General features: G+C 36.9%; 1 protein-coding gene across 1 annotated transcript in view; it reads right to left on the bottom strand.

The window, feature by feature from the left end:
* The window catches only part of LOC102891957 (serine/threonine-protein kinase TNNI3K), a 259,759-nt gene that overhangs the window by 88,114 nt on the left and 154,920 nt on the right, over positions 1–16,725 (bottom strand). Inside the window, exons 18-19 of the mRNA XM_006919326.1 lie at positions 3,544–3,596; positions 3,164–3,216 (exon numbers count right to left, since the gene is read on the bottom strand). Coding sequence (XP_006919388.1) covers positions 3,164–3,216; positions 3,544–3,596 — 106 coding nt within the window. The remainder of the gene's footprint in view (positions 1–3,163; positions 3,217–3,543; positions 3,597–16,725) is intronic.

The following is a 16,725-nucleotide window of genomic DNA, read 5'->3' as shown; positions in this document are numbered from 1 at the left end:
TTTGCACAATATCCCAGTAAGAAAGCCCATACAAATGTTACAAGTTGCTCTGAGCAAAGTTCTGTCCTCATGTTTAGATGGCATTAGTTACATTCTTTTCTTCTGCAATTATGTATTTTTCATTTTTAAACATGATTCCATTCTGGAATGCAAATGCACAAATTTGGATTATTTGTTGTTTAAACAACAGTCCTAGATTTTGAGTTTGATGAAAATTCTAGATCTGGGTCTACCACTGACTATTTGGGCAGCTCTGGGTAAGTCTCTTAGGCTTCCTGGAATTTAGATTCTTCAAAGGCAAAACAGAAGGGGAAAACCCTTCTGGCTCTAAAACCCCATGGCTTCATAATCGTATCAATGAACTTAGCCAAACATCTTCTTTCTTTGTATTTCCACTGAAGGAAAGCAGTAGTGTTTTATTAGTCTTACTGAAATTCTGTATGTAGTGCTAGCTGCTGGTAGTTCCTTTGAAGTGTCTACCTTATTCTGAAATCATGAATAATTATAGCTTTCCAGGAATATCTTTATTCTGATTATGGTGCTCACTTGTAGTTCTTCCACATGCCAAATAGCCTCCACTTATATAGCAGATTATGTGTTCTGTCACAACACTGCGTTAGTGGGAGCAGGCATACAGTATGATCAGTTTTTCACAAGGGGGTAATAGAGTAATTAGCAAATTTACTTAAAGCCACATGACTGTAAGAAACAAAATAGCCTTAAAAACAAATCTAGAGTAGGGCTGTGCTTGAAAACTGTGCTGCTGCCACTACAAAAGGATGTAACTTGCTATTGGTGAAATTCAATTAGATTCCACTCAATGAAAGTTTGTTTAGTCAGAGTATCAAATGGCTGCATTTTAGAAACACCTGAGGGAATTTTTCAAAGATACAGGTACCCAAAATCAACCCTAGGCCAACAAAAAAAGAATTTCTGGGAATTAGATTTAAGTAGTATGCTTTTAAGAAGTTTTCATAGTGATTTAAATGTGCAATCAGAGTTTATAATCACTGATTTAGCTATCTCTATGTCCCGCGTACTAGATGAGGACACACTCTTCCCACCACCTTTACCTCATATCCTATCATTCTCTTTCTTGCCCACTCCACTCCAGTCGCCCTAGCCTTGAAGACACAAAGAGCTCTCCTGCCTCAGGGCCTTTGCACTTACCATTACCCCTGTCTACACTGCTCTTTCCCCCATGTGGATGACTCCTGAAGTGGGTCTCGAATGTTTCCTTTCCCTCCTACCCTATCTAAATGGCACACTCGTTACTCTCCATTCACATATTCTGCTTTGTTTTTTCTTTATAACATTTATCACCACCTGATATATATTTTGTTAATTTGTTCAGGATCTATCTCCTTCTAGTAGAATATTATCTCCATAGAAACAAGTACCTTATTTTGGTCACTGCAATATCCCCATTTCCTAAAAGAATGTCTGGCATCTAGTAGGTATTCCATAAATATTTGTTGAACAAATAAATGGAATCTAACTGGAGAAATCAGCGTGAATAATCTTACTCGGATAACAACAAGGTCCACGATATTGTTTTTGCTTTCTTCTCTAACTCGATCTCTCACTTTCTCTTCCTTACAGAGTACGTGCCAATAATGTCAAGTTTTTGAAAGTTCCCCCAGGAAGTCTGATATTTCTTATTCACCCCTGTGTCTTGTTCACATTGCTGTTCACTCTGCCTGGCACCCCATTCTGTTTTCCCACATCTGACTAATTTCTATTCATCCCATCCGAGCTCCCATGATGCTTTGCCACACCTTATCGCTGAACCTCCATACTGCTTTAAATCTATCGCCTATTATTATGTTTTCTTCACTAGAAAATGAGCTCCTTGAGATCAAGAACTAAGCTTTTATCTATGTTTTGCATACTTGCCCCTTTGGACAATGCCTGACACATGATGGTCAGCCTTCAATAAATGTTTGTTGAATGAATAAGAGTGTAAACCAGCCATGCAAAGTGCTACAAAAACACAGAGGGATGAGCGTATGGGGAGGAGGAGGATGGGCTGGCAAGTTGTGGGAGGAAAGGTACTTAAATAGATAAAACTTCCTGGGCCTTGCAAGATAAGGAGACTTCCTTCAGGCGAGGTGCAGTGGAGGGCTTTCCAGGCAGAGAAGGCCACACTGGCAGAGTCACAGGGATATGAAAGTGAATGGCATGTTAGGGGGATGGCCACGGCTTGTGTGCCAGTACATAGGGAACTTGAGAGAACTCATCATAGGACAGAAGGTCACAGAGGTGCCCTGAGGGCAGACTGGGAAAGGCAGGAGGCTACCAGGCAAAGGAATTTGGATTTTGGTTTGTGGGCAGTGGGCATTGCTGATGGTTTATAGGAGGAGGTAAATTGTCAGAACAGGAGCCCTAGGCAATGTTGCAAAAAAGGAACTGAAAGAGAGGACTGGAGTCAGAAACCTATTGCAACAATCCAGAAAAGAGATGATGAGGACTTCAACTGAGGCAGTGGAAAATGAGAGGTTGGGATGAACTTTTTTAAAAAAAGAAACACTTAGAAAATCAGAAAAAGTGATTGAGTAGTGTGTCAGTGGAAGCAAGAAAAGGAAGGAATAAAAAAATTACCCCTGTGTTAATTAAATAACACAGGTAATGCAGAAAGAGAAGTGTGCTTTCTTGGGAAGAAGTGGAAGTGAAGGAGAGGTTAGGTGATGAATTGAATTGTAGACTTTTTGCATCTACATTATGCTTGCTTCAGATGTTATAATTTACATTTTTCTTAAACATTAATGTTTGACTATACCACCTATTGACTTATAATGTTAAAGTGGAAAATGAATCATTAATAGATGCTGATGAACTACAAATTTTATAGTTAGTTACCTATTAAATGTTAACTGCACTACTTAACAAGGAGACCTAAATATGAAAGCCAATTATCCATGCCTGCCATGTACTTTTCAGTTATATTTGAAAAAATTCTGTATTATTTCATCCATTATTTCTCTGGTAGAGCCTTGAAATAGTTCTTTGGAGGGTTTACTGAAAATAAAAACATAAAACATAATCCTGCCCCGAGACAATGACATTTCGTCCATTTAAAGCTGCTCTCATCTCACTTCCTCTCATGCTGAGTTTACACATTTTAATTGTTTCATGATTATAGGGAACACAAGCAGCAGCAAACCCCAGGTTGTTTTGTCATGTTGTCTTCATCCAGCGACTGTAGAAATCTCGATTCTAAGAGAAATAGAAAGGAAATTCATGTCACAGGAAATATCTTAAAACCAAGGTCAAAAATTACACCTAAAGTTTTGAAACCCTAAGAAATCTCTATCTTATTTAAATTCTCACTTCCTTTCTTTTAGCTGAGGATGTTAAAGGGGGGTAACTGAAAAAAAAAAAGATATACTTTTAAATATCAGGGTCATTGCAATTTGAATGACTTAGAGAAGTACAGCTGGTATGGTGAAATCTATTTCTATATTTGTCATACAATATTAGGCACAAACTAGGAAGGAAGAAAGAAAGTGATATCATTTGGGTTATTAGTCACGGAAATCTCACCTCCAAAATCTGCCACCACAGCATGTCCATCCTCGTAGAGAAGAATATTATGACTGTAAAGAAAAGCAGACTTTGAATAAACTTTATTTTCTAATCTGATTGGCTCCTCAAGGAGGAAAACAATAGTTACCATTGTTTACCCCATAATCTAAACAAGTCTCAAGGGCTAATAGAGATCTCAGGCTAATGACTCTATTTTCTTATTTTTGCTAATTCAAAAGGAATATTTAAAAATCGTGATCACTTTATATCTATCTTTGAAAGTATACAAAGTATCCTACTTTAGATAAATCCTCTAAAGTTGTCAAAAAGACTCATTAACTGAAGATCAGATTTTCAGCTCTTCGAAGCTCATTTGCTAACACAATTGTGGTTACAGGCAAAGAGTAAAAGGCATTTGTGAGCATATTAGAGTTAGAGCAGGAGAACCAGCTTGCAGGAACCCTAGGCACAAGGACAGTTACGGGCAGGGCCTGACATGAAAAGGACTCTTTAAGGAAAATGTCTTGGCCAATATGTTCTTGCTACAATCTCGGGACAAAGGAGTGTTTTTAAGGCCTGTGAGATGAGACTAGCTAAATCACTTTTGAAGGTCCTGGGGAAGAAACTGTTTAAACATCATTAAAGTCTCCTTTCCAAACCAGATGTCAAGATAAATTAAGAACATCCTTTTCAAGAACTAAATCAAGGCTAGGACAATCCAAAGAGAGGTCATTTCCCGCACATACTAGTAAACTGAGTTGTGGATATCTTACAGGCAAGCCTATCATGACCCAGGATTATCTTCGAGTGCTTCTTATTGCATACCTTTCTTAAGTACAGCACAGGGAACATAGTCAATAATGTTGTAATAACTCTGTATGCTATTGGGTGGGTATTAGATTTATTGGGGGTATTATTTTGTAAGTTATATACATGACTGAACACCATGCTATATACCTGAAACTAACATAATATTGAATGTCAACTGTAATTGAAAAAAATTTTCTTTTAAAGAAAAATGAATCATTACAGTACTAGGAGATCACCCAGCACATTTCTTTTAGTGCACATAGACTATACTATATTTATGTATCTGCTCTATCCTTAATAGTTTTGCTTTATGATCAAAATAAGAAAAATATATTTTCTAGTGCTAAATAAGTCAAGTATGATAATATGAATTATTATACAAGTGCTTTCTGGTACTGTCTTGAGCTTTATAAAAAAGTTACTTTTAGACTTCCGTCATTAACAAATTTAACTTTTGTTATATATTTAATCATTTTTTATCTACCAAAAATCTAGAATGTGTTCAAGATCATTTTGCTTGTGAAAGCACAGTGTGGAAGTAATCTAGGATGTCAAAACAAAACCTCCCAAGATGCTGCCTTTAACTACAAATGATCAATTTTACATGTGATAAGAATCACTCTATCATGACAAAGACTTCTACAGCATCAGGAGCGCTCTAAAAGTTCTAATGCAACAAGAAAAATGCATCTAAATGCTTTACCACTGGATTTCCTGAAGTACTCAGGGGAGTTTTTATATCATAATCCCTTAATATTTACATTTCATAGATACCCTTAAAACACATAATGGGCTGTATTCACTAATCATATTAAGTGATCATATGTAAACATTCTGTCCATTATTTTATTTTTAATTCCAATTAGTGATCTAGAACTATGAATATCAGCATAACCTCAATCTATAAAATAGATGTACAAATGGCATTGCTGTGATTAACTAAAGGGAAAGGCTCTCAGAATACCTACTTAACCCTCACTTCTTCCAAAACAGCAGTCATTGAGGCAATAGCTTAGAACTATGGATCTACAGAAGCCCCCAATTAAGTTATACCTCTAGGGAATATTTTGTTTATTCATGTGTTTGTTTAAATTTCTTCCAAAGTACATATTTTAAATTACTAAAAATGATTATACCAGCTAGTTGAAGTTGGGAGTAGACTGTTTAGCAATATTTTATTCTGTTAGAGAAACTTAAGGGTATTTGGTCACTGGGCTACCCAGTACATTATGGTATGAGAGGCAGCAAATCTCCAGCTGCAGGAATTATGGTCATTTCTGTATCTCTAGGATTTTTAGCACACTGCTTATTACATAGGAGTATTCAACATACATTGTTGAACAAATAAATTAATTAAAAGAACCTGAAAATACACAGTCATGAGATTGGAATGATAAAGATTATCCTTTATTAGTTAATATTTATATTAGTATTAGTTGCAAGTACTTATAGAATACCACTCATCAATCTATAAATAACTATTTAAAATTCAGATAATCCTACAATTGAAAGAGGCCTTAGAACTAACCTAATTTAACCCTTTTAGTTTCTAGAAGAGTCATCCAAAGCTCAGAGAATCTTATTGTATCAACATAGGTTATATAAGCAGCTAGTGGCAGTGAAGATCTAGAATCTAGTTCAAGTAGGCCACCATCTTAGATTTTAGAACAGTGTCTGGCAAATAGTAAGTGATCAATTAATTTTATGAAACATTCTTGTGTCATTACAGATCTTTCCCCAAAGCATATTTATTTTCTCACGACATCGAGATACTCTGAAAGAAGCAAAGTGATATAAGTTACAGATTCCATCTTTAAGGAATGTATAATCAGCTGATGAAAATGAAGATGAATGTAGATAATATTAGAATTCAAAGAAAACAGTGTATATTTAAAATTAACTTTAAAGTAGGCCTTGAGGGACAGTCAGCAAGTGTACAAATATTGGCTGAGAACTGATCATGTTCCAGGAAATTTTCTATATACTGATGTACAGTGGTGAACAAGACAGGCAAAGAGCTGTGAGCTTATGTTGTAGTGAGGAGGAAATGAGGCAGGGACAAAGGGGAAACGAAGTCCAGGTTGGGGAAGATCTTGGTAGAGGCCAAAAGATGGAAGTGCGTGTAGTCTGTAATAGGAATTACAAGAAGAATGTGCTTACTGTATTGGAGAGGACATGCTGAAGAATAATGGGGGAGGGAGGAATTGAGTGGAGGGAGATGGATTGATTACAAGGGAATTTGAAGGTCAGAGAGTGAATTCCTGACATAATACAAAGAGCTAGCAGGTTTTTATGCATAGGGTGCAATGCTCTGAAAGTAGAAAGACCAGTGTAATAATTTTAGGATCCAGGTACCAAAAAACTAAAGTAAGAATGTAGAGTACAAAACAAACAAAAATCGATCGGATGAATCCATCAAAACATCTAAAAGGAGTGTCTAAATCCTGAGACAGCTTTGATTCAGAGGAAAAAGGGGAACAAAAAACCAAGGGTCGCTGTCAGGTTTTCTGGTTTGGAGTTCTTAAGTACAAAGCAATAACATATCCAATTAGAAAAGATAGTTTTACCAAAAGTCCTGTGAGTTTTTATGAAAGAATAGTGGCCGACTTAGGAGGCTGAGGAACTTGACTAAAGTCAGTGTTGTGCTTGGCAAGGTTGGCTTTGCCGGGTAAATAACTATGATTTTTATCAAACTGAAATAACATTCAAAGTGAAATCTGATGTCCTAAACAAATAAAAGCAGGTGAAACAAAACAAAGAATGCAGTGACAATTTAGGAACACCGGACAATGTGAGTTCCTAGCGGCAATGGGGCCAAATGTCAACAAATGTCAAAGAGGATGCTATGAAAATAACACTGCAGAATGAGAGAGCACTTTGGGAAGTGCTGGAACAAAAGAAAATTTTCTATTCGGTTCCAGGTAGTCTTTTGGACTGGTTCACAAGACTTTTTCTAACCACTCAATAACAAAGAAAACTAATTTTTAGAACTACCTCTAAGATTCATCCATTCCTTTTATTTTTTATTTTTTTCAATTAATGTTAAGCCATACTTCCTTTTTGGAGTGAAATAAATGGAGGAAGACAGGTAAGGATGAAGCTGACAGAATCCCTGGTAATGAGTGACAGCAACAAGGTCATCTGATGGGTCATCAGCATTAGTGTTGAGGGTACTTAGGGAAGGGGACAAGCTTGGAGCTGAAATCAGCTAGTACAATAGGAGTGGCATAATTCTTATTAGTGATGAGTTTAAGAGTTTATTGCTGAGATATGTCATAAATTGCAAGTTTTGTGAAGAGTGAGAAATTAAAATTGTGGGTGTGACAGGGCAATAACAGAGTAGGTGGCAGTAAAAATAGAAGAAGTAAACATTGTGTGACAGCCTCCTGTGGATAGGCACTGGCACTTTCAAGATTTTTCCATTCCTCGTGAACTCCCTATGTGGCTGGTAATAGCATATCGAGTCTATGGATGGATAATTGAAGCTCAGAGTGGTTATATCAGATGACCAGTATCACACAGCTAGTAAGAGGTGAAGTCAGCATTCAAATTTCATTCTCCAAAGTCTGCCCATCTTTAGCAGAAGCTGACTCCCACGTCATCCAGTCAGGCCCTGAGGATCCAGGAGTGCTACTACTAGATGTCTAGACAAAAATTCCAGAAATACTGCTTAGGTGAAGAGAGGCCTACCAGTGCCCGAAATACCTATCTATGTTCAATATACGACTGTAAGATAATGAGACTGAAGTCAATAAGCTACATAGAAACTAATCTAATACCTCTGTACCACCAAGACACAGCCGGTGAAGACTAATCTCCTTCTCTACCAGAGTATGGTTGATATGTCATTTGTAGGTGAATGAAGCACAGTTGGTATGAACAGGGAACTTGCAGTCTGACCTGGGAAGGAAGTCAGGCACGTGAAGGGTGGCAGTGCCATGGAGGCTATCATTAGGATCAGAAGAGAGAAATAAAAAAAAGGTAATGGGCCTTCTGAGACTTTTTCTCCCCCTAGAAGAACACCATTTCATCTGTTTGCTTTTGTATAAAATTTTGGGGAGAAGTGGTCCTCATGTGACACTTTCCAGAGCATTTTATGCATATAACATTCGGTGGAAGCAGCCTTATAAATCAGATCCTTTTGATTTGAATTTGATAGATGCGCAAACCTGTCAGCAATTGGTAGAGCTAGCTCCTTAGCCCAAGTCTTACCATCTGGGAAGAAGGAATCAAAGAGAAGTAAGGGGCAGGAGATGAGAAGACATAGGTTACACCGAAGGAAGGAGAAAAATGGTGAACAGATAATACACAAATATGTACACATAAGCTGTGCACATACACACACACTTGTCTTCTAAAAAACTCTCTGGAAACACTGTTAAGGGTGAATGCCACCAAGGAATGCTCTCCAGAGAGCAGTGAGTAATGGTAAAACTATTTTATTATAGGAAGTTAAGTAGATAGAGGTCAAAAAGTCCTTACTACTTACAGTGATTTTTAGTATTTTCTGGATTTAACATTTTGATTTATTCTGAGTAGGTTTTGAAAGTCTGTGCGATTTGCTAATTTGTAATTTTCTTGTGTCAAGTAAGGCTTAAATTCAGAAGCAAGTTGCTTGGCTGAGTGTGCAAAGTCAACTTTGCAACAATAGCAGCTTCAAGGACTTTAATGTTGCCTTTGGTCATCCTGTGTTATAGGTGAAATGATATGCTACAATAGTGCTGGCCAGTGTGGGGATGTGCACAGGTTTACTCATCCCCCTGTGAAGGCCCAGTTCTGTGTTAGAATCTATGGTGTCCGCCTTCCAAGAGACTACAGTCTCTTGGGAATAAAATGCAAACTAAAAGGAAGAAACATTATCATACATAAGCTAGAATTTAAAGTGATTTTCACTGAAGACTTAGAAAAGGATACAGTGAATGTAAGAATTAATTCTGAAAAAAAAGATCGTTAATGAAGTAGAAGAAAGGGTCTTAAGAAATAGACTACTGTGGACAGGCACTGTAGCTTGTAGGACAAAAGCATAGAGTTAGAATATTTGTTTTTTGCTATTACTTGTCCTGGACAAATTATAATACTTTAACTTTTTGAGTCTTCCTGTTTCATCTTAGAAAATTACGACAAGAATGAAGGAAATTAAAAGACATGCATGAAATTTTGTGACTGCTAAATAAGTATTTGTTATTATTAATACATATGAGACTTACTTTACAGAGTGTTCACATAACTTAAAGGCAAATGCTCTTTCTAAACTATAAAGCTCACTCTTAGACCTAGAGAATCTCTTCCATTCCTATTGTCTCATTTTAAAAAAAACTACTGCTGCTTTGATTGAATGACTGCATTTCACCAAACGGAGTCTTTGTTCCCCTGACTGTGTTGATACTGCAGTATTTGGACTTGGCTCCGGCTTTGTCTTTTATCATGAAGCAAATGATTTGGGTCAATTGTTTATGTAACAGAACTGAGTATTTATCTCTTTGAAGTGTCTGTCCCTTACAGATCACTCCACAATAAAGTTCTTTTAACTTTAACAATGCATGCACTTGGCAGAATACAAAATATAACCGATGGCAAGATTTACTTCATCCAAATTAAGCAATGCAAATACAATACATGCACTGACCTTCGGGTCTTTCTTCCATAGTAACAGTTCACCTTCAGAAAAGAATAAGCCGTCTTCAATATGGGGTGTGTGTGTGTGCTTGTGTGTGTGTGTGTGTGTGTGTGTGTGTGTGTCTTTTAAGTGTTTTCTCCAGTTCTCTTTTAAACAAAAGAGAATGGAAGTTAAATTCTGCTGGTTCCTTGGGACAAAAGAAAATTTTTTCCAACCTCAGAACTGAATTAATTTAATGAAGTCATTATGTAAGCATCGTGAGTCTTTTCATTTTAATTACTTGTATTGAAAATTTACCTAAAGTACTCAAATGATTCATAATCAGTTGGTTATGCACTATAGTCCAATACTAATTGTCACTATTAATCAGTTTGGCCTGATTATTAGACCATTTTCCAATTCTGACTTTCTTCCAGAGCTAGACTGAAGTTCATGGTGGCCTTAGAAGAACCAAGGTGACTTGCTCCTCTCACTCTGCTACCATTAAGATTTTTTTTTTTCTTTAAGAAGAAAAGCATAAATATTAATTCATTTTTTTCTGAATTATAGAGCCACGTAATTGCCTATGTCAGTTGCTACTAACAAACAATAGTTTAAGGTCACCGTGGCCAACCTCTCAGTGTCCTTATTTGAATAGATGACAGTCCTAGAAATGTAAACCTAATAACAACAGTAGTGCTTCCAGACTTCCTATAAGGCAATGGTTTCTGATATATGCCTGGAGGTAATTAACTTACATGATTAAAGACACATGGCTATTGACATGCCTGGAAGCATTCCAAGGGTTAAATCAGTAGAAGCAATTAGGCTTCATTTTCAATCTCATCACGCTGTGAAAGTCATTAGTTTACAAACACATCTGCCTGACAAGCAATCATTCAGACCTTATGCTGAGGAGCTGGGGATCTGCCTGCCACCACATTTTGCCCGAGTTGCTACGTGATGCTCCAGGACTCTACTCCTGCTACAGGCTTCTCTCTTGGGAGTACCACCTTCTCGACTTTCAGCACATGTCTCTCCTCTTGAACTACCCTTGAAAACCCCTTCTGAACCTTTGCCCCATACCCTGACTGCTTCCAATTGTTTCAAATATAATGTAAGGTGTTAATTAGACCTTTGAAATGCAGTGCAACTCACATCTACTTGCTCTGGAGACTTGTACTGTTTCCCTAAAAAATTCCAAATCATCTACATCAGGTCCTCACAGACATATATATTCTCATAGTCTCTTTTGGTATCTTTCTGCCTCTAATTTTACATATCTATCTCTGCTTCTTACACCATTAGTAACAAAAACTAGTCAAAAAATCATTATCTTCATGGGGGTAACGGTTGCAAGTGTTGAGTTTGAGCCTCAGATAATGGAGAGAGCACATTTGGGTTCATAGACCTTATTGATATTTCCTTATTATGGATGTTATGTGGCGATTGGACCCTCAGCAACCACTTGAGGGTCTCTCACAATCTGGGCTGCATACAGAAACCTGGTAACAATTGTACAGTAACGTTGGAAATCATATACTTTGCTTGAGAACCAAATGAAGCCTCTACTTATATTCTTGACACCTCCTTTGTACCTTGAGGCTCACCACAAACTATTCCAGGACTTCTATGACAACCAGAGGATTTTATTGTTCTTCTGAAAGAAAAGTGAAGCATGTGGAACTCTATATTTTAAATTTTATTTCATCAGGGCATCCCTCTTTGTCGAAAGCTAGTGAAGCCCAAGCCTAGATTTCCCTATTAATCCCTTTGACGGTACTTCTTCACTAAAAATAAGATCTATAATTTTATTTTTGTATGCTTCCAGAAAGCAACCAAAGTTTGGCTTCGTACAGATTGACTTGAGATAACTCGTATTTATCCCTGGTTCTTCTTCAGAAAAGGCATGCAGGGGAAGAGCTATGTTGTCAGCGCAATAGCATCCCAAACTCATTCAAGAACAGCAATATACAGATCTTGAACATAATCTAGGTAAGAGAGAAGGAATTTACCAAAGCCCCCTATTATGAACTTCTAACACTGAAAGCCTAATTTCAGTGAACTTTGGAAGCCATGGAAACAGAACTAGAGAACTCCAGTAAATGTGAAGGATTGCAGAACCTCGACTTATTCCTAAAACAAACTTCAGTCTGTCAGTAGAAGTATATTTGAAGGCTTACCTCTAAAGCTACTGGATTTGTCCCACTGCCAGTGGGATTGAAGAGGTGGATTATAAGATTTGTATTGTGGTTAAACTCATTTATTGAGAGTAATGTGAAAAAACTTCACACTCTTCACTTACTATTTGCTCAGCACCATAAAATGCAAGTGCAAGAGCGATAATGACTGACTAAATTTCACCACACACACACTATTGATTGTGAGGTTTCTACGAATTAATGGCCTAGAATAAACAAGCAAGTATAATTGACATTTCTATGGCTACAGTTATTGTTTATCCTTAGGTGTGCAAACTGCAAAATGGAACAATTTTGAATGCTGAAGATGATATCACAGAAGACGATAGCTATGCATTCGTTATATATGAATTGTTTTATATTAATTTAAAATGGAGAAAGAGAAGAAAGATATTGGAAAATATTATATGGATTATATTTTCTTTATGGGGTCTAACATTTTTCACATGCTTTGGAACCATGGATAAGCATAGGGTTTTCACTTCAGTCTATTGGTTTTAAAACCTATATTTGGGGGTCACAGGATGACAGTGTGGGGAAATTTCTTCTACAAAGCACACAGTCAAACTTTAAGGAATGAAGAAAATGACAAAGATATGTGATATCCAAATATGGAAAAGCAATAATTAACTAGTCAGATTACTAAAACAAAGTCACAAAACTAAAAGCATCAAAGAAGTTTCTAACTTTTACTCTTCCACTAGCACCTAAATGCTGCTTTCTAGTAATTTTTCTGAACACTGATTTTTTTTTTAAATACTAAAAATTCCACTTTGTAGGTAAGCCCTGAAATGTATTGGAAATTTACATGTGATGAGAGTGCATGCGTCTTCCAAAACAAACACCAACAGGAAAATAATATGAAGCAGAAACTTAGGGGACTTAGATAAATGAGAAATGTAGAAAGTAATATTTTAGAGTTGGAAGGGATATTAGAAATTATTAACTTATCTTTTTAAAAGGAAGAATTTTAAGAGCTTTATATTTTGCCAAGATCACCTAATGGGGCTCCTGACTAATAACTGTTCTTTTTTCCTGCATCACTTACAACCTTTTCCTAAATTTCTGAGGTTCCAGGCATGTCTCCAGCCCCTGGTAAGTGTGGAGATATAGGTGCCAACTACTTGTACCAAAACGTGTCATAGGACTCTTCTCATCCACGTTTAAGAAGCCGGATCTAATACTAACTCGTTGGCAATGTGTCATGGGCCTTCTGAGCATTCGTCTAATACTCAGACACAAGAAGTCTCTGATAACCTTCTATCTCTGCATAATAGCATTAAACACTAGACACTAATGGGGAAAAAAGAAACAGAGACAGAGAGAGGAGAGAGTAAGAGCAGAAATATACGAAAAACAAATAAGAACAGAGAAATTCAGTGAATTAGGCATGCAGACACCATTGATATTTTGTGTGCCGAGTTTCTTGTTAAAAGACACAGAAGTACGTGTACTTGTGTTGAGCAGAGGAGGGCTGAGCTTAAAAATAACAGCTGAGAGGAGAGCTGAGCTTTAACGACAAAAAAGGAATTTTCCCACATTAAGCAGAGCAGCCTCAGACTTGGGTAACTCCAGGAGAGCAGGGGAGGCGGCTCTATCTCTGACAAGCAGAGGCTGTGCTCCTGCCGAGCTCGACCTCTAAGGAGTGTCCCTTCTAACCTCTCAGAATGAGCTACAAATGAATGTTTAAAAAAAGTATGTTTCAGGGGAATTTGTTTGCAGCGCTTTCAGAAGCAGGGATTTGTAGGTAACTTAGGACAGGAAACCTACTGGACTAATCTGAAGCTCCAGCTTTTACTATGCTACCTCCATTCTCCTTCAGTGAGCACAGAGGGACTAAATGCCCACACCTCTGCAAAAGCACAGGTTAAAAATGTACTTAGCCCCACATGCCTTTCATCAAGGACACTTTGAAAATTCAAAGAAACGAATGAGTCTATTTTTAAGAAATTCACTGAACCATTCAGCATCTCTTGAGTTGCTAAGAGGAGCTGCTGGTTTTTTTCAAGACACTAGATAGTCTATACCCGTGAGATAGAAGTATTAGTCACAGAAATGTAAGTTATCAACCATGACAGCTTAGGGCAATTTTAGTTCTAACCTTTTGTCAATGCTGTATGACTATCCCCACAATATCCCTTGGCTTCTTTCTCCCTCTCTCCCTTCCTTTGTTCATGTTGTTTCCTCTAAATTCGAATTCGCTTCCAACATTTCCTCTAAATAAATATCCCCAATTTTCAACACCTCGACCAGTGATTTCTTCTTATCCTAGTTTTGACAGTGCTTGTCTCCAGCAAGATTATAAGCTCAACAGGGACAAGACCAATGAGCCGGCGAAACTATTGGTGATCAATAAACATTTATCGAATTAAAATTTCTTCTCGATACTAGCAGAGTAAAGGGCAAGAAAGAGTAGGAATGATGGGAATATTTTATAGGGTGGTTATATTCAGCAGTAACTTTTCCTAAATCCCATAGAATTGAATTCTGTAGTTACTCAGACCAAATTGTTATTTGATATTTTTCTATAAAGATCCAAATTTGCGACTCAAAATAAATTCTCTGAGACTTAAGATCTTAATTTCCCCCTTTTTAGTCTTAGTCCAAGAAAATTCTTATCTGTCAGCGTCCTATATGACCAGCATTTACCCAGCAAATATTTGGTTAATATTTATTGACATCTACTGCACTGCTGAATATTGTGCAGGACACAGAAAAAGCTTTAGAACAAACCCACTTTTCCAGTAAAGATAACAAAATGAGCTGAATAAACACTCCTTACTCTCCCCTTCCAATTGCTGACTACCATGCATAAGCCAGGCCCTTTTGCCTGAAGCTCGATTAACCCCATTTACTCCTCGCCCCCATGCTCTTCCTGACCACTGAAGTCCCAACCCTGCTTCAAGAACGAGCTTAGGTCTTGCTTCCTTTTTGAAACGTTATCCAAATATTTCAGCCTATGCCAATGACTTTGAGACTGAATGCCTATAACACTATTTTCAGTTCCATATATTTGGTACTCTGTATATGCCTTCTTTTCTTATTTATTTATTTATTTATATATCTATTTCCCCCAATAGATTAAAACTGTTCTTGAACACTTGTTTATCTCTGGCATATAGGACTTGGCAAATTATAGCAGCTCAAGAAACAAGGTTGTGAATAATCAATATAGCTACCAATACGACCTCCTGCATTTTTCAAAGTAACTCTCTCTCTGGACAACATTCTATTTCTCTCCTCTTCTTTATAGTCAATATTCTTGAAGGGCTTTCTTACACTTATTTCTTCTACTTCTTTATTGATCATCCCCTCTTCAATCCAGTAGTTTCACTTTTTCCTACCACTTTAATAAACCTTTCCAATGTGACTTCCTGTGTTGCTAAATGTAATGAACTCTTTAGTTCTTGTACCATAAGTATCCTGAGCCCTCTTACTTTTTGACCAAAGCTTGTTTCTCTTAGTGTATGAGATCACCATGAATCGAGTTATTCAAATAAAAACCTGGGAACCATCTTTGATTATTTTCTATCCTTCACCCCCTTAAAATCAGTACCATGTCCTGTTGATTCTACTTTTCTAATATGGTCTACATTTGTCCAGTTATGCTTTCTACATATTAAACAGTTATCCCTTTTAGACAAGTCAATAATCTAAAAATATGTTTGTTACTATCCCATTTGTACAAAAGAACTACTTATAGGAGATCTCCTTTCAAGGTGCTGGGTATTAAGTAATAAATAATAGGTTACACACATATCATTATGTGTTAGGCATAGATCAAAGCAATATGTTAATCAATTTAATTGTCACACGATCTAATCAAGTGGATATAATTATTACACCATTTTAAAAATGAAGAAATTGAATAGCAGAAAGGTTAAGTAAGTTCCTAAGGTAACACAGCTAGGTACTTTGAATTCCTCCTCTTATTTAGTCTCTGTAGTAGCCTTATATGGTGGTAATAATGGTTCATATTACAGCTGAGGAATTGAGGGTGAGAAGCTTAAAATAATTTTCCTAAGGCCACCACACATTTGGTAAAAGTGTCAGAATTATGATTAGAATCCACATCTAGTTGGCCTAAAAATTCATTTATTTTTCTACACACATGCTTTGACAGGGTCACAGAAAATGGTTTAAAAAAAATTAAATTAAAAAGTATGGCCAAAATTTATAATCTGCCACATTCATTTAGAAATATTTACTTTGAATGTTTTAACGGAAGCAAAGAGGATGAGTATTAAAATAGTGAAGTGGAAAGTTAAAGAAAGTAAGTTTAACAAAGGACAAAAATGATGACTAAGGAGAAAAGGACGAACACAGACAGGGAAGAAAAAGGGACCACATGAAGGGGAGGTGAGGTGTGGGAGTGGTGAAGAGTGGCTGTGTGGTTAAGCGTGGTGGTGTTGGAAGAGACTGATGGCATCTGAAGGAGGAGTTGGGCTGAAACATGAAAGGATGAATTGCCTTGATAGTGTTTAGAAAATCTAATGAGAATGTGTTAATAGAAAATGTGATATGTGACTAAATAGTTCAACAACATGCATATTTCATGATGTTGGCTTTATGTGACTTAGTTATCCATTAATC

The sequence above is a fragment of the Pteropus alecto genome, unplaced genomic scaffold (genome assembly GCF_000325575.1).
Source record: "Pteropus alecto unplaced genomic scaffold, ASM32557v1 scaffold25, whole genome shotgun sequence".
Classification (NCBI taxonomy): Eukaryota; Metazoa; Chordata; class Mammalia; order Chiroptera; family Pteropodidae; genus Pteropus; species Pteropus alecto.
This window is presented reverse-complemented; position numbering and strand designations above follow the sequence as displayed.